Here is a 26,574-nt window from a genome sequence, read left to right as displayed (position 1 = left end):
CAAAATGTATTTAATTATTAAATATTTGAAATATTCTAGAAAATAAAGAACGACTTCATAGATATGTTGCAATGATAGATTAAATTACAGTGTCAAAAAAGCAACATTAATTGAGAGTTGCAGAAACCGAGGGCCCACTTTAGGCAATATACTTATGTACAATATCCATGTACCATATGTCGTTTAACTATCTTTTAGATATACAAATAATCCCTTCATTTCTAAAGAATTTTGTTAGCATTAATCTATTTGTTTACACATTTACAAAACGCTTATTCATTTTTTTTTGGAACTTGTGAAGTGATAATTGTGATTGATAAAGATGTTTTCGCAAGATAAGTTTGTTTTTAATACCAATTTCTTCTTTAATCTAAAATGCCAAAATAATTTTATCAAAATGTTTTGTTTATTAATTAAATTTTTCGTAACTTTTTGCATCATTCAACTATTTAATTTGAAAGTTAACAGTTTTAAAATTGAAGGTCTTAAACAGTTATTGTTTCCTTAAACATGTTTTCAAGTGAGCAGGATAAAATAAAACATTGCAGGCTTTCTGTGCTGAATCGCCGCTATCGAAAGCAATTATTGGCTGCCATAACAGGTGAGCCTAGTTAGGTGTAGCATAACATGAAAAAATCTACAGTATAAAAAGACATGTATTTATTGAGCAATTTAATAAAGAAAAAGAGGGAGTAAATCTATATGTATATATGTATGTATATAAAAATGAAATGGTCCATGTATGTAATGGCATCACGAGAGAACGGCTGGACCGATTTGGCTGATTTTTTTTTATTCGATTCGAAATCAGGAGATGGTTTGTAAAGAAAAAAAAAATCCGGGTAAAACTCGAATTTTTTTTGTTTTTCAGTCTAGTCAACTGTAATAAAAAAGCTCCCTAAAGTATGCAGTACAAATTTAGATATTTTATTTGCAAATAAATAAGACCAGGCAGGTGTATATGGGTTGGAGAAATTTGAAGAACTAACATTAGTAAATACTATCGGGCAAAGCCGGGCGGGTCAACTAGTTTGTAATAATTATTAAAAATCTTAAATAATAATAGAGCTCTGTTTTATTTGTCCTTTATAGTTCAATTTATAGCATTTGTTCATGGCATAGCAGTTGGTTGGACCTCGCCGACGCTGCGCCACCTGCAGTCCGACAATTCACCCACAAATTTCGTTGTATCAGTTGAGCAGGTCTCCTGGATCGGTTCACTATTCGGTTTAGGCTCACTCACTGGGAATATCGTATTTGGTTTCCTATTAAATAGAATTGGACGAAAATGGTGCATGTACTTAATAGTTATGCCAAATATGGTAAATTAAATTAGTTAAATATTTAGCAAGGTTGGTTCCCATTATTAAAATACATAATAATTGCTTTCCATAATTGATTTTATTGAGCAGTTAAAATGTAATACATATATTTTTACTTTGGAAAATTTATTTAAATTGCTGTTACCTTTTAACCATTTGAAATTGGTAGCCAACCTTCTTGATATTATTTGTATTGCTAAAAATTATGTATGAGGTTACCAATATCTCTTTGTAGACCGCTTGGATTTTAATATTTTTCTCTAAATCATACATTTATCTGTATGTGGCCAGATTTCTAACAGGAACGACTGGTGGTGGAATGTTTGTAGTTGTGCCGATTTTTATTAGTGAAATTTCTGATGCAAGGTAAGAAATTCATATATTTTTAGTCCTTTTACTAATTAGCTTTTATTAAATCTTAGTATACATGGAGCTTTATCATCGATGGCAATGTTGTTTTTAAGTTTTGGCATAATGCTGGGCTTTATATTTTCCTCACATCTGGATTATTATCTAAATCCCTGTCTTATTATTATATTTCCCATCATCTATTTGGTAGCTGTAACACAATTTCCGGAAACACCACAATATTTACTAAGAAAACAACAAATAGATAAAGCTCGTGAAGCTTTTAAGTTTTACAAGAATATAAAAAAGCTCGAGAACATTGAAGCAACATCGGATGAACAACAGCAGTTAAATGCAAATGCTGAATTTGAGCAACTTGAACACAATTTAATATCAATTAATAGTAAATCGGAGAAATTAACATTACAAGACTTTGGTATGTTTCAAAAATGTTATAATAACTAGATATAGTTGGAACAAATTCTCATTATTACTATTTATTTTAGTCAATTGTAATTCCCTTAAAGCATTTTTCACCGCCTTTATGCTGATGGCATTAAATCAACTTTCTGGTAGTTTTGCTTTCCTCAACTACATGTCGGAAATATTTGCTCAAGCCGGTACAGTTATGCATCCCAATACCTGCACCATTATTATGGGTGTAGCTCAGATAACGGGTACTTTTATCAGCGTGATATTGGTGGATCATTATGGTCGAAAGCTGTTAATGTTGGTGTCATCGAGTGGCATGGCTGTGGGTCTTATAGGCTTTGGACTTTATATACAATATACCTCTGTAGAATTGAAATTGTCATTTAGTTGGTTGCCCTTAGTTATCATGACATTCATTATTTTAATTGCCAGCGTAGGCGTGACATGTCTGGTATTTACTATTATAGTAGAAACTTTACCCACCAAGGTATGTATACATTTTAGTTTAACTATTATTCCAAAATTATATTTCCATTTTATGTGTTACTTATCTTGTAGATACGTGCCCCCGCCACCACTATATGCATGGCCTCTATGAGTTCAATGGTTTTTGTTTCCCTGAAAATATTTCCAATTTTATTGAAAAGTTATGGCTTAGCCACTGTTTTATATTGCTGCGGCAGTGTCTGCATTTTAGGTTGGTTCTATCTCTTGCAGTTTTTAATGGAAACTAAAGGAAAATCCATGCATAAATGAAAAGGATTTGTAGAGGATTTCTAATAATAATTTTAAGTTTATAACACTATTTTAAATTATATTATTTTAAACATAGTTATAAGAATGTGATAGATTATGTACATAGATATTGACTCTTCTTTTTTAATTTGTAATAATATAGACTATCGATATACAAGTTAAACTAAAAAGGATTATTAATTTTAGTTTCTACGTTATTTTGTTTAAATGTGAAACGATTTTATAACAAAATAAATGAATATAATTAATACAGGAATTTATTGTTTGCCATTGAAAGTAAAAAATTATCCTGAGTCTTGTGAATCCAAAAATGCAAAATTTTCGAAGATTTAGTACACAATTCTTGACATATTTCCTATTAGCGTCCACAAATAAAAATAAATTTAAGAGACCTTTTTCATATTAAATAAAAATACAAAAACCGAAACCGTTGAACCTGTTTTTTTAAAAGACAATAATCAAAACCAGTTTTTTCAAAAACAAACTTTTTCGGTTAAACCGGAAACCGGTTTTTTAAATTTGTCGGTTTTTTGACACTCTAATTGGGTAGTAACGCAGGCACATTTTGGCCAAGAAGGGTTTTTTTCTTATTACCTATTGTTCTTTTTAACTTATTACCTATTGTTCTTAGCAAAATGTGTCCCAAATAGTTTAGATAGCTCTTTCTTTAATCTTTCGAAAAAAATATTTTCAAAAAAAAAAAAAAAAATTAAATTTTTTTTCAGAAATCAAAAACTTTTTTGATTTTTTTTCAAAATGGTTCTTCTTTTTTCCTTAAAATAAAGCTTATATATTTTCCTTGAAGTCCTATTTGGTCGCTTAGTGGGATGCGAGTGGGATATCTATCAAAATAAATATTTTGTAACTCAAAACATAAAATTTTTTACTTGTTTTTGCAAAATCAAAAACTTTGTTGACTTTTTTCAAAATGGACCCTTTTTAATTTTTTTTAGCTCAAACAAAAGCTTAGATATTTTCCTTGAAGTCCCTTTTGGTCGCTAAGTGGGATATCTATCAAAATAAATATTTTGTAACTTTTTTTTTTGCAAAATCTAACTTTTTTTCCAATAGAACTAACATTAGTGCAAATAGAACTAACCTTAGTTCACTTCAGCATATATATTTTTTTTTCAAATAAAAAAAGCTATCTGATCATTTTAAAATTCACAACATAGATGATATATGAAGACAAAAAGTGCTAACTACCATAAATTCGCATATAATTGGTTTTAATAATTAATTTTTGTTTGCAAGATTTAGGAAATATATTTTTAACATATTGTAGAAGATGGAATGGTTAACGGCTATATGCATAAAAAAACCTTATTGTAGATATAAAACACAATTTTGTTAACGAACACTTTAGCTTTAAAAACCATTGTATTCATAAACGTTTGTTAAAGGCACAATTACTAATGTACTGATTTTTGTCTAAGCTGGCAATGCTTCTCATTTATTTCCCCTTTTTCGTTGTTAGTGTTGCTTTCAATTAGGATAAAATATTCGTTAATTTTAATTTTTTCATTGATTGTGTTTAGTAATAATACACTTTTGAAGATAGCAACTAATTTTTAGATAAAAAATATATATCTGATTCTAGTAAATTTATATTAAGCTAAAATGTATTAATGTACAAACTTTTTTATAAGTTTATTTCAATTATTATTAAAAGTATTCGAATGACGAATATTCTGTGATAAAATAAACATCACTGTTTTATAATTTGTTTTATTAATTTATTTTTATTGACATTTTGTTAAATTTTAACAAAATTTAATGAATTTCTATGTGGAAACACATAGTTTTAATTTCGGAGTGGGTATATTAGATTCTGTGGACCTTCTTCCACAATGTTTACACATTTTATTACTATATGGCGTTGCAGGTTAAAAGTAAATGACAAAAATGCCAATCAAACTCACTTGTGAATCTCATATAGTTCACTGCCGGAGGAATATCAAACAAAATCATATACTATTAAAATGGAACTTAATCGCCAGCGGAGTGGAACTTATGTTTAGCAATTGCAATAGTATCATCTATTATTCCAAATTTATCTTTAAAATCCTCTTTTTTAAGATAAAAATAATTCCTTAAAGTAGGTTTAAAGTAGGGTCGAACCTACTATAAAATTTTTACATTTAACAATTGTTTAATAAAGGTATTTTAAGCTATTAATCGTTTATGAATACAATTTTATGAAAATTTTCCTATAATTGGTTTATAAACCTTTTGCAAATGTTTATGCATATGGCTGTAAATCTTTAATAATGAATTAAATAAACTGTTTTTTTGCTCTTCTGGTAATTGTCTTGTTTCTGCGGATAGCTCTTTTTGTATATAAGCCCTCGATATGCATGTTTTTATATAAAAAAATAGACTATACGAACAATTTTCATGATTGGTTTACATTACAGCTGTTACCAAACATTTACGAATTACTTTATGATTACAAATTGCTCATATTTTTTAAATATTAGAGAGTGATAATGATGCCGCCGTTAGATAAGTCTAGACGTGTGAACGAAGACTAAAAAAGTTTATTATTATTTTTATTTCCTATATATGTATGTCTGTTCCTAATCTAGATTCTAAAAATTTTATCAAAATTTTAGTGTTTTTCCTAATCTAATTTTGTGTATTGTAATTTTTCTTATCATTCCATATTGTAGTATGAAAGTTAAAGGTTTTGAATGTAAAGATTTTAAAAAATTTAATTTTTGGGTAAAAGAAGTATGTTTTCAAATGATCAAGTCGAAGCCAAACATCAAAAGAGTTCTGTGCTGAATCGCAGATATCGTAATCAATTATTGGCTGCCATAACAGGTGAGTGGTCCAGATGTTACCTGTTATTTAAAAATATCTTAGTTTTCATATTATTTATTAACTACATATTATGACTTTTCAGTTCAGTTTATATCATTTTCTCATGGCATCGCAATTGGTTGGAGCTCGCCTACATTGCTGAAGCTGCAATCCAACGATTCACCCACAAACTTCGTAGTGTCAGTTGATCAGGTCTCTTGGATAGGTTCACTATTTGGTTTAGGCTCTCTGGCAGGTGATTCATTTGGTTTGATATTAAATCGAATTGGACGAAAATGGTGTTTGTATTTAATGGCATTGCCATATATAGTAAGTTAATCTAAATAAAAATATATTTTAAATTAACTACTTTCCTTTTATAGATGGCTTGGATTTTAATATTTTTCTCCAAAAGTTATATCTATCTATATGTGGCAAGATTTCTACATGGCATCACAGATGGTGCCTTATATCTGGTTATACCAATATTCATAAGTGAAATTGCAGATCCAAGGTAAGAAAATTCTACATAAATAATGTAATAGGCGCGACGAAACAAAAATTTTCTATCAAACAAAAAAATAATTTCTGAAAATTTACGATTCTGAATTCCACAATATTTGGTATACATGTTTTCCATGGCCATACAAAATTTAAAGTTCTCCAGAATTTTGAAATTCGCTTTAGTTTGTATAGGTTCAAAGTTAATATTTTTTAATAGATGTGTGAAAAATACCTTAATTAAAACTGTTAATAATTAATATTTGTCCAATTTTTCAAAACTTATTATAGGGTCAAACATGGCAAATATTTACTCCAGAAAAAAATAATATAAATATTTAATTTGTAGAAGGAATTTTTGAAAAAAAATAATATAATTAAAATATTGTTACGTTTTTACCTTTCAAAAACGTGATTTATTTCCTTTAAATTAACAGGATACTCTTGATTGCAAATAAAAGCAGTTTAGCAGTTTAAAATTTGTAACAACTCTTTATTTATTCACACACACACTTTATAATGTACACTGGCAATGCTGTTGATGTCTTTACTTAATGATGCTTCCAATTAGACTCATCGACTACTGCAACCGCATTCACTATTTATAAACACTGACATCTTCATGTGAGTAGCATAGATTGTTCTTAACGGTCAAAACTCGTATAGTCGAATTCTAGATCTTTCGATGTCAATGTTAGCTGCTTAAACATTTAGTGTTTCCATATTTAAAAAACAATGCTAATCAACCCCATACTACCAATATTGTTGATAAGTGGAAGCTTCTACTGATGGACATGATGAATGTTGCAGGCAGTCGTTACAGACCATTAAATTCAAATCGCTATTGCAAATGTGTAACAATATATCTTATTTAGTGGTTACGTCTTTTTCATCAAATATTTACATGTGTGACCCCAGCTTTAGTTTTATATCCTTGAAAGTTTTTTATTCCAATCTATTACTGAATAAAAAATGTTTAACGCTTTTTTCTAATTTTCATTTATTTTTTGTATCTTCATTACTTAATAAACTAACAATAAGTATTTCAAATCAGCCAGTGTTGGACGAAAAGATTGTTAATGCTGCTCTTATTTCTTCTTGTCTTTGGATTAGGTCTGCCAGTGGATTTGGGTGGTTTTCAAGCTTTTTTAAATATTTTCCACATGTTTCTTGATCCCAGTTTTTACCAGGGGCAACTGTGATCATTCTTAAAAACTTGTTTTGGCGTCTTTGGAATTTTTCTACATTTGACGCTCAGGCCGTGCCCCAGCTGGATCCCATAACAAAATGTCGGTTTTATGATAGAGTTATAAAGTCGAATTTTACAATTTAATCTAACTGCCAATGAGCCAATTAATTTGAATTGAATTCAATTTCATTTGATTCAACTTTGCATCTATATGACTTTTGTCATATATGTAAGGCGATGATCGAGATATATTCCGAGGCATTTAATATCCGATTGTTGAATTATTGTTTGGTTATTGATATGAATAGGGGGGGGGGGTAATGATTCTCTATTTTCTTCTATTTACGGTCGTTGACTTTTATTTTTCATTTTGTGAAATCTTTTAGCTTCGATTTGAGCTGAGGGGATCAGTGCAATTGTCACTCTCTTCGAAGTTTTTTTTTTTCATTTAAGAGCCGTTCGTCACCTGCAGATTAAATTCTATTATATCAAATTTTTCGGGGGGTTTGGGTAGCATGTTGATCTGCCAGTTCGAGATTTTTATCGAAGTTGATATTTAAGAGAGTGATCGATGTTTACTCGTATTCTTAGCGATATGTTTTCCGACCAATTCATTATTGCGCCTGTCATCGCTAAATTATTAGTTGGGGAAATAAAGTAACAGTGATCAGAAGATAGTTCCAGCAAGGATTCAACTTGAATCATTTCACGCTAAAATCAGTAACATTCGTGGGTCAGAAGGCCAGTAAGTAGGTTGGCCGCTTGAAATCGCATTCAAACTCATTTTAGAAATTGTTTCAAAAAAAACACGACCCTTAGGGGTAATCAGTCGTGATCCCCAGAATGTGTGCTTAGCATTATAATCGCCAACAGCCGGTAAACGGGGGCCTAGTGGTCTAGGGGGTGAGTATATCGATGAAGTTTAGATGATAATCCTCAAGTGAGATCGTAGTAGATTGAAGATAATCTTCGGAAAGATCACGCATTAAGTAGTGTTTGATTCGAGCCTTTATTCAAATTGCCGAGCCTCCTCTGGGATCTTTGGTATCATGTATTACATATCCATTTATTTGAAATGAACTTCTCAAAGTTATTTGACTAAGAGGATAATTAATATTATTATGATCCTTTGCAGAAGCTTATCTCGAAATTCATGTATTTAGTTATCATAAAAATGATTAGAAAGTTGAGAGAACGGCTGGACCGTTTTTTTAATGTTCGTAGAAATCCAATTTAAGTTTTTAGGAAAAAAAATTGACAACTCCCATTTTTTAAAAAAAAAAAAACAAACACAAACTGCGAAGCGTTTTGCTTATCTGCAGATACACCCAGAGTCTCTGGCGGGAATCAAACCCGCAACCCCCAGATTGATAGTCCAGCACACTATCGTCTAGTCTATCGGGGCACTAATACATATCTAAAATCGATGAACGCCTGAACCGATTTTGTTATTTTTTTTTAAATAAAAATCCAACGTGCAACATTTCCATTTGTGATGGCCAAAGTTTTGCAGCAATGCAAACTGATCGTTTGGGATGAGTGTACAACAGAGATCAGCAATGAGTAGTGAAAAAGTGAGTAGAGTGGAATCATGACTCAAAATTTCTTGTCCATATTTTAGCGAATGGGCCCAAGTTCCTTACTGTTATATATTTTAAGTAGAGCTTATTCATAATATTATAGTCCTGATAATTTTAAATATGGTCTGAAAGTCTTACTAAAATCGGAAAACCTTTAAATCGTGAAGGTTAAATGTCAAATTTTTCAATACTTGGAATTACTAATGAAAAGATAGCGAAATCTTATATATTTTTGGGCCGATTTGAATGAAACTTGAGGAAAATATAACATAAAGTCCATAGTTTAAAATAACAGCACAAAAATGGAAATTAACCCTTAGCAGCACTTGGGGTCCAAATGACCCTCAACTTTTAAAATCACGAAAAACAACAATCCATTTTTGCACTGTTGTTGTAAATGTTAGACACCAATGTATATATTCCTCAAGTTTCATTAAAATCGGCCCAAAAATATATAACATTTCGCTATATTTTCATTAGTAATTCCAAATATTGAAAAATTTGACCTTTGACCTTCACGATTTAAAGGTTTTCTGATTTTAGTAAGACTTTCAGACCATATTTAAAATTATCAGGACTATAATATTATTCTATTATTCTACTATTCCTTAATGTTATAAAATTTATAACAGTAAGGAAATTGGGCTCATTCGCCAAAATATGGACAAAAAATTAGTTTTTCTTGAAAATCGCAAAATTTAAATTGCAGGTACGGAAAAACTGTAAAAGGTATTAACATAATTTTTTCATATTTTTATTCCCTGTTATGATCTCAATAAATCCAATGTGATGATCAAAAAATTCTGAAATTTGTTTAACAAAATTTTTAAAAATTTGAAAATGAAGATTCGAAACAGCCGTTAAAAAAATATTTTTTTTGGCCATATCTGCGAATAGGTTAACGGTATCCTACGAAGACAAAAACTCATACACAAGTAAATACGGATATATCTATATATATAAAAATGAAATGGTCCATGTATGTAATGACAGCACTGGAGCGATTGGCCGATTTTTTTTATTCGATTCGAAATTTTCAGGAGAAGGTTTGTAAAGAAAAAAATTAAGAAATTCCGGATAAAACTCGGACTTTTTTTTGAGTCCCGTCAACTGTAATAAAAAAGCTCCCTAAAGTATGCAGTACAAATTTAGATATTTTATTTGCAAATAAATAAGAATAGTCAGTTTTATGTGCGTTGGAGAAACTTGAAGAACTACCGGGCGAAGACGGGGCGGTTAACTAGTTTTAAATAAAAATTAGCTTTTATTTTAATTTTTCTCGAAATATGTAAATTTTTTTCCTAAATTTCTTGTTCAAGAGGCCTGAAACACGTTAATGGTCTGGCAAATTTGTTATAAATTTAACATTTTTTTACCAACTTTTGTCATTTATATCTCATTACAACGATAATTACGTACACATTTCGATTCTTTTGCATTCAATTGCAAAATTATTTATTTAGTAGCAAAATTTTACAAAAACTGAAAAATATGCATTTTTTCCGAATTTTGGCGATAATACAGTTTTTGGGTAATTATGACCCAGAGGAGATACAGGGTTACTTTCCAAAATTTTATTTATTAATATAAATAAATCTACATATTTCTAGAATACAATGCAAAATGTTAACGAGTTTCATCTATTTATTTCATATAAATAGTAAAATTTTGCATATATTTCAGCACTTAACCTTTAGGCCTAGTGTCACAATATTCCACCCGGCACTCTTCAAAAAACAAAAATTTTTTTCCATACAATTGATTGTCACTCGAATGTACATAAATGAAATTTGAAGGCAAAACAAAGATTGTCGGGTCAGCTAATTTCTTACATAAAATCCAAAAAAAAAAAAATCTGCATTACCATAGAGAACTAGTGTAGCAAATTTCAACAAATTCGAATAGGTAGTATAACTTTTGCTTCCTCCGCGGCTTCTTTATAATACCAAATTTGTGACTTACTTTTATGTGTTCCTTAATTAAATTTTAGTTTTTCTACAAAATTTTTTCTATTTTTAGTATACGTGGAACTTTGGCCTCATTATTGGGATTATTTTTTAGTTTTGGTATTATGGTGGGCTTTATATTTTCATCACATCTGGATTATTATCTCAATCCCTGTATCATTGTTATATTTCCCATCCTATATTTACTAACAATCTCAAGATTACCGGAAACACCACAATATTTACTAAGAAAACAACATATAGATAAAGCCCACAAATCATTTAGATTTTATAAGAATTTACCCCAGCTGAAGACTTCAGCCGAGCAGCAAGAGTTGAACGTAGATGGCGGATTTGAGGAACTCAAACAAAATATTTTATCGATCCATAGTCAAGCGGATAAAGTAACATTTAAAGATTTTGGTATGTCTAATGTATAAAAACAATACGTTGATAAATTGTTTTTAACTTATTTTTCATATTTAATTTTAGTTAGTTGGAAATCTTTGAAAGCATTTCTAACCGCTTTTATAATATTGGCTTTAAGTCAATTTTCTGGCTACATGGCTTTTCTCTTCTACATGTCCGAAATATTTTCTCATGCTGGTACCGATATGAATCCTAATACCTGTACCATTATCACGGGTCTTGCTCAAATAGCTGGCACATGTTTCATCATCTTAACGGTGGATCGTTTTGGTCGTAAGTTGTTAATGCTGGTGTCATCGAGTGGCATGGCTGTGGGGCTTTTTAGTTTTGCCTTGTATATCCAATATGCCTCTGATGAATTGAAGTTGAAATACAATTGGCTGCCTGTAGTTATCATGGTATTTGTCATTTTAATGGCCAACATTTCGGTGACAGGTCTGTTAATAGTGGAACTTTTTCCGGCTAAGGTAGAGATTTTATTTCGTTTATTATTCCGTTTTGATGTTTATAATTTATAATTATTTTTTTTTAGATACGTGCTCCTGCCAACACTATATGTATGTGCTTCGCAAGTATAACGATTTTTGTGGCCTTGAAAGTATTTCCTCTCATAATGGAAAATTATGGTTTAGCCACCCTGTTATTCTCCTGTAGTGGTGTAGCTATTTCTGGTTGTCTATATATGTTGATGTATCTGAAGGAAACTAAAGGAATATCTATGGATAAATAGATGTAAACGGAGAAGAGATTTTACTAGAATACAATCTTGTATAAGAACTGGTGAGCGATTTCCCCAACAACAAAAATGTGATGAAAAATAAACCATATTTTAGGCTGTTTATTTAGCTTTGTAGAAAAATAGCTGTTAAAATATTGTTTTTTTAAGAACTGGGTTGAAATTGGTTTTTTTAGTTACTTAAGAATATTCTAAATAAATTGAGGTTATTCTTTTTGTAAATGATTTATTTACATTTAATTACTTTGTATTTCTTTAAAAAATTAATTTTTTCTTAAAAGTTCAAAAATGATAAAATTTCAATGGAATGCACGATGGGGCCAATGACAGGGTTTGAGGCAAAAAGTCCTTTTTTCAAGTCAACCATTTAAAAATAATAATAACGGAATTTTATATTTAACACTTTGAAACACTCAAATATTAAAAAATTAAAGTCAGGTAGCAACTCATGGCGACATGTCGAGCTGCCAAAGTTGCCAAGTTTTGCTTTGCTACATTTTCCGACATTTAATCATAATGAAACAACAAAGGAATTTTAGTCGTCAAACAAAAACTTTTAAGATTATAAAAATTTTGTAAAATGGAAAACACTTGTAAAGGTCTTTTGTCTTTTTTGTGAAATTTTTGCTGTCGTCCATATATTCTTTGGAATAGAACTTTGTTTATCCGAGCGTATCCGTGAAAAAATATATGTGTGGGGAAAGGTAATAATGTGTACTATAATTTTTTGGAAAAACCATCTGCCGCTATTTGCCGCTGTTTATAAAAATTTATTTCCAGATAGCGTATAACTTAAAAAATTGGATATTTATACCCTAAACCTCCATAGTGGGGAGGGTATATTGGGTTAGTGCTGATGTTTATAACGAGCAAAAATATTGCCCCAACACCCACCTTATGGTGTACCAATCTGTCAGGATCACTTTCTGAGTCGATTAAGCGATGTCCGTCCGTCCACCTGTCCTTCTGTCAATGTAAACCTTGTAATTAAACTACAGGTTGCAATTTTAAAGATAATACGACAAAATTTAGTACAAGCATTTCTCTTGTCCCAGGGACAAAGCCTATTGCATTTGGTTAGACTCGGTTCATTATTTCTCCTAGCCCCCATACGATTGCCCTATATGAAAATAGTTAAGCTCTCATAAAAATCTTAGTTATATAGATATTCAAACCAAATTCACCACAAATAAGTTCTATATAAGCCGAAATCGCACCACCAAATTTTGTGACGATCGGTCCTTAATTAGTCATAGCTCCCATATAAGGCCCACTTCCGAAAACCACTTTAACCAGCATATATCTCTTAAAAATGTGGGTATTCCATTAAAATTCAATACAAATAAGTTCTATAGATACAAAATTCATGTCACCAAATTTTATAACGATCGGTCCATAATTAGTCATAGCTCCCATATAAGGCCCACTTCCAAAAATCATTTTAACGAGCATAGATTTCTTACAGATGTTCGTATTAAAATAAAATTCAACACAAATAAGTTTCATATACACAGAAAACATGCCACCTAATTTTAGGGCGATTTGTCCATAACTAGTGATAGCTCCTCGCTTAATTTCACGATCCGCCTATCTCCATGCATATATTTCCTGTCACTGGAGGTGGGTGTGGCAGTGGGCGGATTGACTTGAAATGATTACTAAAGTCTTTGGTGAACATTTATGCGACCTAATTGAAAGTCAGAAACTTATTATTTTCCAGTGATCTTCATCCGCAGTTGCACTTTAATCCACCTACTGGAAATAGGCGTGGCACTGCCCGATAGACTTAAATTTTTTACTGAAGATTTAGAAACTTATTATTATCATATGTGCGAAGTTTTAAAGGTCTAGCTGTTTCCTGTGATTTGTTGCCTCAAAACTGGTCGTTGGCCCCATCGTGGAATATAACAAAATTATCTAAAATCTACTATTTTTGGATCATGTTTTTTAATCACTTCCAAAACAAAATAAAATTGAAGCCAACTTTTTGTCACAACTTGAAAATTTGTTAACGACATTTTTTATTACTTAAAACTAATTCAAATTAATATCTAATCAAAACCCTATATCTCAAAAAACACTTTCCAGGAGAGCCAAAAAACTGGTTTTTCGCGTATTACTTGTGTTATTAAAATTCAGTATTCTACAATATTTTTTAAATCAACACATAATTGGTTTTTAAAGTTTTGCATTATTAGGACTTTATGATAGATAGAGGGTTTTTCTTCTCAAAAATATTCAATGTGTATGTATGAAAATAATAAGGTAGACGATTTAGCATTTTAATAAAATTAAATTATTTTGATTTCATTTATGCCATCTGTTAACGTGATTTATTTAAGATAATGGCTAATAACACTGTGCTAGTTGAAACAAGTAAGAAAGTATGGTCGGTCAAGCCCGACCATATAATACCCTACACCAAGTAAATGAGTAAAAATATTTTTCTTTTAAAATATCAATAATTTATTTTTTCGAGTGATTTTCGGAAGTGGACCTTATATGGGAGCTATGACCAATTATGGACCGATCACCATAAAATTAGGTCGTGTGATTTATGTCTATATTAAAGTTAACAATGTTGAATTTTGTGTGTATACCAACATTTTTAAGCGATTTATGCACGTTAAAGTGATTTTCGGAAGCGGGTCTATATGGGAGCTATGACTAATTATGGACCGATCGTAACAAAATTTGTTGACATGAATTTTGTATATATAAAACTTATTTGGAGGGAAATTTGTGTAGATACATAGATAAATTAAACATTTATGACCGATAAAGTCCAATTTCGAGGGGACATTTGTATGGGGGCTAGGTGAAATAATGGACCGATTTCAGCCAGTTTCAATAGGCTTGGTCCTTGGGCCGAAAAAGTAATATGTACCAAATTTGACCGAAATATCTTCAAAATTGCGACCTGTACTCTGCGCACAAGGTTTACATGGACAGCCAGCCAGCCATCCAGCCAGCCAGCCAACCAGACGGACGGACGGACGGACATCGTTTAATCGACTCAGAAAGTATAACTGCTTGTTAACGCTTAACCAGGCTTCGAGTTAATGGGGGTAAGAAAGGCTTAACATGCTTTTAATCATCGCAGTTGTTTTAGAAATATATATTTTTTTTGGCAAAAAAAAATAATTTGTTAGAAAAATTTTGAAATTTTTGGTTTTCAAAATGGCGTTAAAAATAGGAAAACACATATACACTCTTAATTTTTTTCACACATATAGAAAACAAAACAAGCTCTAAATGATAAAAATCTGTTTACAACTATTGATTTTATAAAGAAAATATCAAGCAAATATCGCTTAATAACATTTTAAAATTTTTTTCCCTACATTTTTACAAAAAGTCTTCTATAAATTTTTTAATTCTTAAAACTTGTATACATTTTTGAAAAGAAAACACAATTTCCTATACGGTAATATATAACATATGTATCTTATTTTTCCACTAGTCAAATTTATGGATTCAAAATCAACAACAAACAGAAAATTTACAGAATCTTGCCGTTTTGTAAAAAGGGCACTGCATTGCCGACTATTGCAGTACTAAACATAGAAAACAGTGCACGATGTAGCTAATTGCTACGAGTTATGTATCTTATCTTTTGTGAATAAAATTTAAAGTTGTAATCATTTAGGGCTTGTTTTTTTGGAATTTCGTTTTCTATATGCTTGAAAAAAATTAAGAGCGTATATGAATTTTCCAATTTTTAACACCGTTTTAAAAATCAAAAATTTCGAAATTTTTCTAAAAAATTATTTTTTTTTGCCAAAAAAAAATATATTTCTAAAACGACTGCGAAGATTAAAAAGGTATTAAGTCTTACTGAAAGGTAATTTTATTTTATTATTTTTTTTTCTATTCCAGAAACTAAACGGTTTTTGAATTACCGTTTAGTTTCTCCTCCATTTTCAAAATAACGGTATATCTCGAAAATACGAGCTAACCTAAAAAAACGGTTAGCAGCATTGAATTCAGCGTACCCGAATTAGTTTAACCCATTAGAAAAAAAGTGTAAATTTCGAGCACAGTGTAATTAGGGTGATGGATTCTTCAACATTTTCTAGAAACCGGTGTTCGGATTCTTCGAAAAATTGCAATAATAGGTGATTATATAAAAAATTAAGTTATTTTATTAATTGGAACAAAAAATATGTATTTCAACAAAAAAGTTACTCTTAAAAACTCAATTCGTTAAAAAAAATATTGATGAAAATTAAAGGACATCACAAAATTCACTTTTCACTTAAATTCGTACAATTATATTAAATTATAATTAAAACTTTAAAAATTAAAAAAAATGTTAATATTAAATAATCCTAATACTTTGTAGGGTATCATTTGCTATTTTTTAGTGCCTTTACGATTTTAAATGAAGCGTTGATATTCTAGGCACTGACAGTCTTACCCAATTTTTTTATTTGTGGATAAGGGCAATTAAAATTATACCCAATTTTCTGATAGGTAATAGAACACACAATATAAAAATAGCATTTTAAAATATTTCCAAAACATTAACTTTCTAAAACTAATGAATAAAATTTGACTACGATGGTGTACGATTTTAAGTGACATTCACTGTACATATATTCTGGATCCTTATAGATAACGGAGTCGATTAACCCATGTCTGTCTGTCTGTCTGTCTGTCTGTCTGTCTGTCTGTCTGTCTGTCTGTCTGTCTGTTAAAATCAACTTTCCGAAGCCCCCAAATAACTTATATACACGATTCATCGGTCCACAAATGACTGAGACTAAACCAGGACAACCTCGATTTTTTACCTATTTTTTATATATATATCTGGATTACTAAGTCATTACTATAGATAGATATTTCAAATACCTTTGCAACGACGTATATAAGACCATAGTAAGTTGGACCTACAGTTGGTCAAAATCGGAAAAAATATTTTTTAACCAGAATTTTTTTTCCACCAAATGTTTTTTTTCGCTAAATATTAAAAAAAAAATTAAAAAAAAAAACAAATTTTTAAATTTAAAAAAAAAAATAAAAAATTAAAAAAAAACAATTCGAAAAAAAAGTTTTTTCCAACAAATTAAAAAACAACTTTGGAAAAAAAATAAAAAATGTTTAGCTAAAAATATTTAAAAAAAATTTATTTTCAAGTATAATTTTGTGAAGGGTATATAAGTTTCGGCACAGCCGAATATAGCTCTCATACTTGTTTTTGTCTAACTTTTTCTTTCATTCCGAATAAAACCATGTTCGTAAATATTATGAAGCTGTATTTGACGGAAATTTTAACTTTATTTTCATGCCTACGCTAAGTGTTGAACATTTAGGGTAACTGTTATACACTGTAGTAGTAGGGGTAAAGCCAATACATAGGTTATGTATGTGAGTATATTATATTTTAATTGTTTAATTCTCAAGAGAAATTTTAAACATTATTAAACTAATATACACATGACTGTATAAACATACATAGAAATATATATTATACATCTGTTCATCATACATATATCGAACTTTCGACAGCTGAATAAATTTATTGTTCAGAATGTTTAACCATCTTAAAACTGAACTCAGTTAAAGTTCTTTGAAAGCAAATTCTTTCATTTATTATTTGGACGTCAAAGTGAATAGAATACTATAACTGAAAAATTGTTAAATAATTATCTTCAACGTGGTTTAGTGATTACATAATTCAAAACCGTCAAACTAATTAAATTAAATTGTTAATTTATATTGAAAATAGCTAGTGAAACAAAAGCTAAACATTTCTGAGGGTTTTCAAATCATTTTGCCTAATTTTGTGCTTTTCAATCAAAAGCAATTATGATTTTATCCAGAATTGATCACTGGAAACATTTAAATAATAATTTATTTTAGGAAAACTCCATACTTCAATTTTTAAAAGCGACTAAAGCATGGTTTGAACTCTTACGGGTCGAGACTTTCCGATCTCTGTGGGCACGAGTCTTTACAGTGTAATCGAATTCGAAATCGCTGCTGAGCACGCTTTTGGATACCTCTTTTCTGAACTAAGTATAAGAAGTTTTGCCAAACAAATTATAGGAAGAACATTTTTTTTTTCACTTTTTTTAGAATAACTTTCAGGGACTTCTAATTTTTCACTAACAGTATTTAGAAAAGTTGTAGCTACGGTAAAGCTGAACAACAAAAATAAAGATCACTTTGTACCTTCGTTATTTACTATTTTTTAAGCTAAAACCAATATTTTTTTTTTAAATAGTATGATCAAGTCCACACTTCTATGTTGTGCTGTATTATTTACTAGGCTAAGGTGTTTTCGAGTTGATTTACAGTTTTTCAGCTTCGTAGGCGGAATGGGGATCAGTGGGTGGCCCCTCAAAGACTCAAATTTTTAAAAAATCGACAAAAAGTCATTTATGAGCCTAATGAGCTGTAATTTAAAATATAGATAGTCCTTGAGAAGGTCTACAAAAAATATGCTGACATCTGTAGGTTATCTTGCTTAGTTCAATAGATATTTAGGTTAAATTTTTTTTTTAATTTTGTTAGATTTTTTTTCGTTTTTTACATATGACGGGCCTAAGGAGGGTCAAACTATTTTTTTAAAATATCACGTATATTTGCGATAAAATTCTAAAAAAAACTAAAACAAACTTGATAAAAATTATCTCGTCCCTATAAAAAGTTACACGCATCCAAATGTGAAACATATTTTTACATGTTTCAACTTTTGATGCGTGTATTTTTTAATTTTTTTCCCCAAAAAAGTCCGTAAAAATTTTCTTCAGGACTACATATATACAATTTTTATATTGATCTGGAAAGAGAACTTAATGCAAAAGCGTGTAAATTTGGCTCACTTAAGCGGATATTGTTCCCCCCAGCCCTATCCAAACCTGGCCAATTTTGAAACCAAATTTTAAGATTTTCCACATAAATATTTCAAACTACATAATATTTTGTTGTAATTAGTAATCGTTTCAATCCATTTGACCAATATTTATAGGATCAGGAGGGACGCAAAGTTCCGGTTTAATTTCTAAAAATATTTCTACTCTATATGGAGCTTTACAAAAGAAGGTTATCATTTAAAATTATGTTGTTCACATTTTCATATGTTTCACAAACCCGATGGTGATGTAAGCATCCAAGATTTTAAAAGAATTATCAAAAAGCTTTGAAATAGTTGAATGATGTGTTTTATTTACCAACAAAATACCAACTATGACATTTCCTATACAATTTGTGTAAAGTCATAAGTTTGTAATAAGCGAGAATTTCAATGGAACTTTATATTCTTAAAAATCATCTAGAAAACATTTTATTATTTTACAGTGGTAAACTGTGAATGCCCAACAATAATTGTCCTTAGAAATCTTTTAATTTTGTTTTATTTTGAAAAAATATGAAATCTTAAGCAACTTTTTTAAAATATTTGTATGTAAATTAAATTACAAGTCTACGAAAAATTAACAAATAGTAAAAATAGTGAACTAAAAAAAATAAAAAATATATTATGAAAGAAACCTAATGAAAAGAAATATGCAACGAAAATATGCAGTTAAGAGTCAAATATGCAAAAATATGCTACAAAAAGCAAAATATGCCCTTACAAATGATGCCAAAATTCTTAAAATTGACTGAAACGAATAAATAAATAACTAACCTATATGTATATTTATAGGACTCACAGCTAAAAATATGATATAACATATTTTTGGTAGCAATGCACAGTGGGGCAGAATCGAAATTTTTTGGAAACAAATCTGGCATTTCTAAACGGCACATCCGATCGCGATAAAATTTGACATGGGCGTAGCCAAAGAGTATTCGAGTTTAAGTTATTAAAATGGGCCCTTCAAATGATCCAGGGTCGCAGCTAAAATTTGTATCAAAATTTCAATAGGATTGCAAATATTAGGAACAATTTGATCCACATTCATTCCGAGTTATACCCAGTATGCAACATTTCGAGTCAGTTCTTTTTATCGAACTTATTTCGAATTAAAATCGAAAATATGAATTTATTATGATACTCTATCCAATCTACATTTTTTAGAATATCGTATGTTAATATTTTATAGAAATGGCGAATAATGTTCGAGTTTTTTTTAATGTCAAATTTTATTTTTGCACAAATTAACAAATTCATATATACATACATATTATTCTTTTGTCAATTTGTGAGAAAATAAAATTTTATTTCTTATTCTATCAATAACATATTTATAACAAGTAAGAGTACTATATTCGGCCGTGCCGAATCTTAAATACCCTCCACCCTAATATGATGGTATAACAACTGAAATAATATAACAATTGTTAGTAAGACTAATTTTTCCTTTTTAACCTCAAGTGAATAAACAGAGTATAAAAAAAGAAAATCTTGTGTAGAACAACATTTTCTGTAGAAAATCTTGTGTAGTACAACATTTTCTGTAGAAAATCTTGTGAAGAACAACATTTTCTGTAGAAAATCGTGTGTAGAACAACATTTTCTGTAGAAAATCTTGTATAGAACAACATTTTCTGTAGAAAATCTTGTATAGAACAACATTTTCTGTAGAAAATCTTGTATAGAACAACATTTTCTGTAGAAAATCTTGTGTAGAACAACATTTGCTGTAGAAAATCTTGTGTAGAACAACATTTGCTGTAGAAAATCTTGTGTAGAACAACATTTGCTGTAGAAAATCTTGTGTAGAACAACATTTGCTGTAGAAAATCTTGTGTAGAACAACATTTTCTATAGAAAATCTTGTGTAGAACAACATTTTCTATAGAAAATCTTGTGTAGAACAACATTTTCTATAGAAAATCTTGTGTAGAACAACATTTTCTATAGAAAATCTTGTGTAGAACAACATTTTCTGTAGAACAACATTTTCTATAGAAAATGTTGTTCTACACAACATTTTCTATAGAAAATCTTGTGTAGAACAACATTTTCTATAGAAAATCTTGTGTAGAACAACATTTTCTATAGAAAATCTTGTGTAGAACAACATTTTCTATAGAAAATCTTGTGTAGAACAACATTTTCTATAGAAAATCTTGTGTAGAACAACATTTTCTATAGAAAACTTGTGTAGAACAACATTTTCTATAGAAAACTTGTGTAGAACAACATTTTCTATAGAAAATCTTGTGTAGAACAACATTTTCTATAGAAAATCTTGTGTAGAACAGCATTTTCTATAGAAAATCTTGTGTAGAACAACATTTTCTATAGAAAACCTTGTGTAGAACAACATTTTCTATAGAAAATCTTGTGTAGAACAACATTTTCTATAGAAAATCTTGTGTAGAACAACATTTTCTATAGAAAATCTTGTGTAGAACAACATTTTCTATAGAAAATCTTGTGTAGAACAACATTTTCTATAGAAAATCTTGTGTAGAACAACATTTTCTATAGAAAATCTTGTGTAGAACAACATTTTCTATAGAAAATCTTGTGTAGAACAACATTTTCTATAGAAAATCTTGTGTAGAACAATATTTTCTATAGAAAATCATGTGTAGAACAACATTTTCTATAGAAAATCTTGTGTAGAACAACATTTTCTATAGAAAATATTGTGTAGAACAACATTTTCTATAGAAAATCTTGTGTAGAACAACATTTTCTATAGAAAATCTTGTGTAGAACAACATTTTCTATAGAAAATCTTGTGTAGAACAACATTTTCTATAGAAAATCTTGTGTAGAACAACATTTTCTATAGAAAATCTTGTGTAGAACAACATTTTCTATAGAAAATCTTGTGTAGAACAACATTTTCTATAGAAAATCTTGTGTAGAACAACATTTTCTATAGAAAATCTTGTGTAGAACAACATTTTCTATAGAAAATCTTGTGTAGAACAACATTTTCTATAGAAAATCTTGTGTAGAACAACATTTTCCATAGAAAATCTTGTGTAGAACAACATTTTCTATAGAAAACCTTGTGTAGAACAACATTTTCTATAGAAAATCTTGTGTAGAACAACACTTTCTATAGAAAATCTTGTCTATAACAATATTTTCTATAGAAAATCTTGTCTATAACAATATTTTCTATAGAAAATCTTGTCTATAACAATATTTTCTATAGAAAATCGTGTCTATAACAATATTTTCTATAGAAAATCTTGTCTATAACAATATTTTCTATAGAAAATCTTGTCTATAACAATATTTTCTATAGAAAATCTTGTCTATAACAATATTTTCTATAGAAAATCTTGTCTATAACAATACTTTCTATAGAAAATCTTGTCTATAACAATATTTTCTATAGAAAATCTTGTCTATAACAATATTTTCTATAGAAAATCTTGTCTATAACAATATTTTCTATAGAAAATCTTGTCTATAACAATATTTTCTATAGAAAATCTTGTCTATAACAATATTTTCTATAGAAAATCTTGTGTATGACGATTTTTTCTATAGAAAATCTAGTGTAGGACAACATTTTCTATAGAAAATCTTGTGTAGAACAATATTTTCTATAGAAAATCTTGTGTAGAACAATGTTTTCTATAGAAAATCTTGTGTAGAACAATATTTTCTATAGAAAATCTTGTGTAGAACAATATTTTCTATAGAAAATCTTGTGTAGAACAATATTTTTTATAGAGAATCTTGTGTAGAACAATATTTTCTATAGAAAATCTTGTGTAGAACAATATTTTCTATAGAAAATCTTGTGTAGAACAATATTTTCTATAGAAAATCTTGTGTAGAACAATATTTTCTATAGAAAATCTTGTGTAGAACAATATTTTCTATAGAAAATCTTGTGTAGAACAATATTTTCTATAGAAAATCTTGTGTAGAACAATATTTTCTATAGAAAATCTTGTGTAGAACAATATTTTCTATAGAAAATCTTGTGTAGAACAATATTTTCTATAGCAAATCTTGCGTAGAACAATATTTTCTATAGCAAGTCTTGCGTAGACCAATATTTTCTATAAACAATCTTGTGTATAACAATATTTGCTGTAGAAAATCTTAAGTATAACGATATTTTCTGTTGAAAATCTTGAGTGTAACATTTTTCTATAGAAAATAAAATAATTTTCTAAAGAAAATCTTGTGTATAACTATATTTTTTGGACATGTTGTGTATAACAGTATTTTCTATAGAAAATCGTATGAAAAACAGCATTTTCTTTAAAAATCTTGTCTATTATAACAGCATTTTCTATAGAAAATCTCGTATTCAACAGCACTTTCTATAGACAATTTTGTGATAACAGACGACTGTTTACAACATAAAGCTACAGTAATATTAAAATTTTAAGTACTCTGGTGATGAAGAAAGTAATTTTTTAATACTATTTTAATACGGAACAAAAATATAATTTTCCATCCCTGTATATAAGATTAAAAGTAAATCTTAAAATAGGAGAACACATATGGAACCGTAACAGCAAATCAAATATAGAATCGTTTACATAATCTGTTAAAATTTCATAAAATTTTATAGAAATTGCAAACGGAATGACAAATTTTCATATACATACAGTATTGGCCATAACTAAAGCACCCCCTCAATGGATTTTTTCAAATCATAATTTTTTTGATAAAAACGGCTTTTTTGGGATGAATTTTGTATATATTTTATTAACTAATATTGTTAATGTTCATTTAATATTCATTTAGTAAAAGATAATTTAATTTAATTAATTTAAAATGATAAATCATATAAAAACTCAAAACGCAACGGACAAAACAAAAGCACCCTCTTATAAGATGTTTAAAAATTTGACTCGGTACTGCATATTAGCAATGTGAATTATCGAGAATCGCAATGAATGGACTTAAAAATTCCAAAAGATAAAAATATAGGAAGACGTAGTGTGCAAAATTTAAGTTTTATACAGTTTATTGTGAAAAAAAAACAATGACAAGGAACAAGTACTCCAGTGAATTTAAAATTAAAGTTATTGAAGACTGGAAGACGGGGTTATCACTACATGAATTTAGTAAAAAATATTCAATTAACAGATCAGTTATTTCCAGGCTCGTTTCAAAATTTTTTAAGACTGGTCGAAAATCTCCGGTGCATTCTGGAGGTCGTTCGCGAAAAAAAACACTATATTATGATTCCTTGATCAAAAGAGCAATACAAAAAGATCCTACAGCATCAGCTATTCAAGTAGGAACAAGTTTAAGATTATGCGTTAGAGAAAGAACAATCCGTAGAAGAGTAGTAGAAGCCCGATTATTCAGCTGACGACCAGCAAAAAAACATTTCTATCAGCTAAGAACAAGAAAGCTAGACTGAAATTTGCCAAAGCCCACATCGAAGGGAGTGTCCAAAAATTAAAGACAGTACTGTTCCCTGCCGAATCCAAATACAACTTAAAAAGTTCCGCTGGAATAAGGCGTGTACGCAGACCAAAAGGAGGAAGACTGAATCCTAAGTATTGCAAAGGAACAATTAAACATGGAGGAGGCAATGTAATGGTCTGGGGTTGCTTTTCTGGTCAAGGATTTGGGCCAAATCATAAAATTTATGGGATTATGGATCGGTTCATGTACCGTGATGTATTGAAAGCTGTAATGTTGCCTTATGCCAGTGAAGAGATGCCAATTATAGGGATCTTCCAACAGGATAACGATCCTAAGCACCCCTCCAAAGTTTGTAAGACTTGGCTACACAGCAATAAGATTCAAGTTCTTCATTGCCCTGGTCAATCTCCCGATCTCAATCCTATTGAGAACTTGTGACACATTGTTAATATGAAAATAAATCGTGAAAATTGTTGAAATAAGGATCGGAAATTTTCACGATTTATTTCATGCCGTTAAAATAGTCTGGGAAGGAATATCGAAAAACGCCATAAAAACGTATTATCTTCTATGCCAAGAGATGTTCTTGTGCCATCCAAAACAAAGGATTTGCAACAAAAAATTAACTAAAATTTTTTTTATAGTATATCCTTGAAGGGGTGCTTTAGTTTTGTCCGTTTCATTTTCTACCTTAAAATATTTTTTGATTTTAAGTTACCTCTTATAGAAAGGTTAACTTTGAAAGTATTTGTTTATCAATACTAAACATATTAACAAATTAAAATAATACATAATAGATATTTAAAACTTTTATTTTATACAAAAAAATACCATATGAAAAAAAATCATTGAGGGGGTGCTTTAGTTATGGCCAATACTGTATGTATATAGCCATGCCACTTATGATGAAGGGTATTAAAAGAATTAAACACAACAATCGAACAAAAAGCTTTTTCTGAAATGTTTGTTATTTACTTTCATGTTTAAAAACGGCTAAAAAAATAGAATAACAATATGGGAGTCAAGGCGAATTGTTTAGACAAGTGAACTGTCAATTCACTTGTGATTGTTGTGGCGAAAAATACAACAAACCCAAAAGCAAAAACAACAACAGGCAACTTTGACAGTTCGACTATCTTTTAACAAAAACAAAGTACCTGTTGTTTTTGTACATGTTGTAGTTCTGTCGTCACCTTCTATAGATTCGCCTTGCTGGGAGTGGTTGCGTTGCTCAATTATTTGTTGACAATAGCAACAAACAACAACAAAAATGAAATAAGCGCAAAAGCAACGTGCTCAAACAACGTGGTTGTTGTTTTTGTACAATATGTGTTCTGTGCAGTGTTACCATATGTTAAGTTTTCCCTTTTTAGCAAGGTTTTTGAGACGCAAAAAGTTTAATTTTTAAAAAAATATTTTTTTTGGAATATTGATATCAATAAGTTGAACCGATGATTTCAAAATGATAGTCCCCAAATTCATTCACGAAATGGGGAGATTGATTTGAATATATTGAAAGTGTCTCCAGCACCAAATTCACATAAATTATCTCATATATGTACGAATTGGGTTTTGTAATTTTAGTATGTACTTAGAAATAAAAAGTTTTCTTCAAAAAACATATAGCAACACTGGTTCTGTGTACGCGTGAGAGAGTTGCTCTTTTGAGAACACATTATAAAAAGCTCTCTCTCAATGCGAATTTATATACTAGCTGGTGTTGATAGCACAGCTGATTAATGCTGTTTGAGCTGTCAATTATCCTGTGATTGTTGCGGCGAATGCTACAACAAACGTAAAAGTAACACAAACAACAGGCAAACTTTGACAGCTTAAACCACATAAACAAAAACAAATTGCGAGTGGTTTTTGTAAATGTTATACTTGTTGTAGAATCGACACCACCTGGTATATAAATTCGCATTGCTGAAGATTGACAAAAAAACACATACATACATACAAATAAAGATTTGTTTGTTATTATACATATATTTGCATGACGTCATGGAATACAATAACAAATTACATTGTGTTTTGGTTTTTTTGGTTATATCTCAGCCCAGGTCCAACTTACAATGGACTTATATACGTCGATGCAAAGGTCTCTGAAATATCTATCATTAGATATCCATATTGTCTATATTAATGACTTAGTAATCCAGATATAGGTCAAAAATAGGTAAAAAATCGAGGTTGTCCTGGTTTTTTCCTTATATCTCAGCCATTTGTGGACCGATTTTCTCGATTTTAAATAGCAACCGAGCCGGA

At 29.6% G+C, this 26,574-nt stretch overlaps 2 protein-coding genes across 2 annotated transcripts; both read left to right on the top strand.

Moving 5' to 3' along the window:
• Positions 1 to 510: 510 nt before the first annotated feature.
• LOC135964155 (facilitated trehalose transporter Tret1-like) lies at positions 511 to 5,367 on the top strand. Its single transcript, XM_065516256.1, has 8 exons — positions 511 to 601; positions 1,093 to 1,322; positions 1,558 to 1,688; positions 1,745 to 2,106; positions 2,177 to 2,589; positions 2,661 to 2,854; positions 4,834 to 4,862; positions 5,339 to 5,367. Exons 1-8 carry the CDS (start codon positions 511 to 513, stop codon positions 5,365 to 5,367), a joined length of 1,479 nt encoding a protein of 492 aa, XP_065372328.1.
• A 181-nt stretch (positions 5,368 to 5,548) lies between these two features.
• On the top strand, positions 5,549 to 12,114 carry LOC135949063 (facilitated trehalose transporter Tret1-like). Its single transcript, XM_065498521.1, has 6 exons — positions 5,549 to 5,684; positions 5,767 to 5,993; positions 6,047 to 6,177; positions 10,953 to 11,302; positions 11,372 to 11,775; positions 11,841 to 12,114. The coding sequence occupies exons 1-6, from the start codon at positions 5,594 to 5,596 to the stop codon at positions 12,036 to 12,038; spliced, it is 1,401 nt and encodes a 466-aa protein (XP_065354593.1). The 5' UTR covers positions 5,549 to 5,593; the 3' UTR covers positions 12,039 to 12,114.
• The last annotated feature ends 14,460 nt before the right edge of the window (positions 12,115 to 26,574 follow it).

This window comes from Calliphora vicina, chromosome 1, assembly GCF_958450345.1.
Source record: "Calliphora vicina chromosome 1, idCalVici1.1, whole genome shotgun sequence".
In the NCBI taxonomy this organism is placed as follows: Eukaryota; Metazoa; Arthropoda; class Insecta; order Diptera; family Calliphoridae; genus Calliphora; species Calliphora vicina.
Note: the sequence above shows the minus strand (reverse complement) of the source record. Positions and strands in the feature narration are given on the sequence as shown.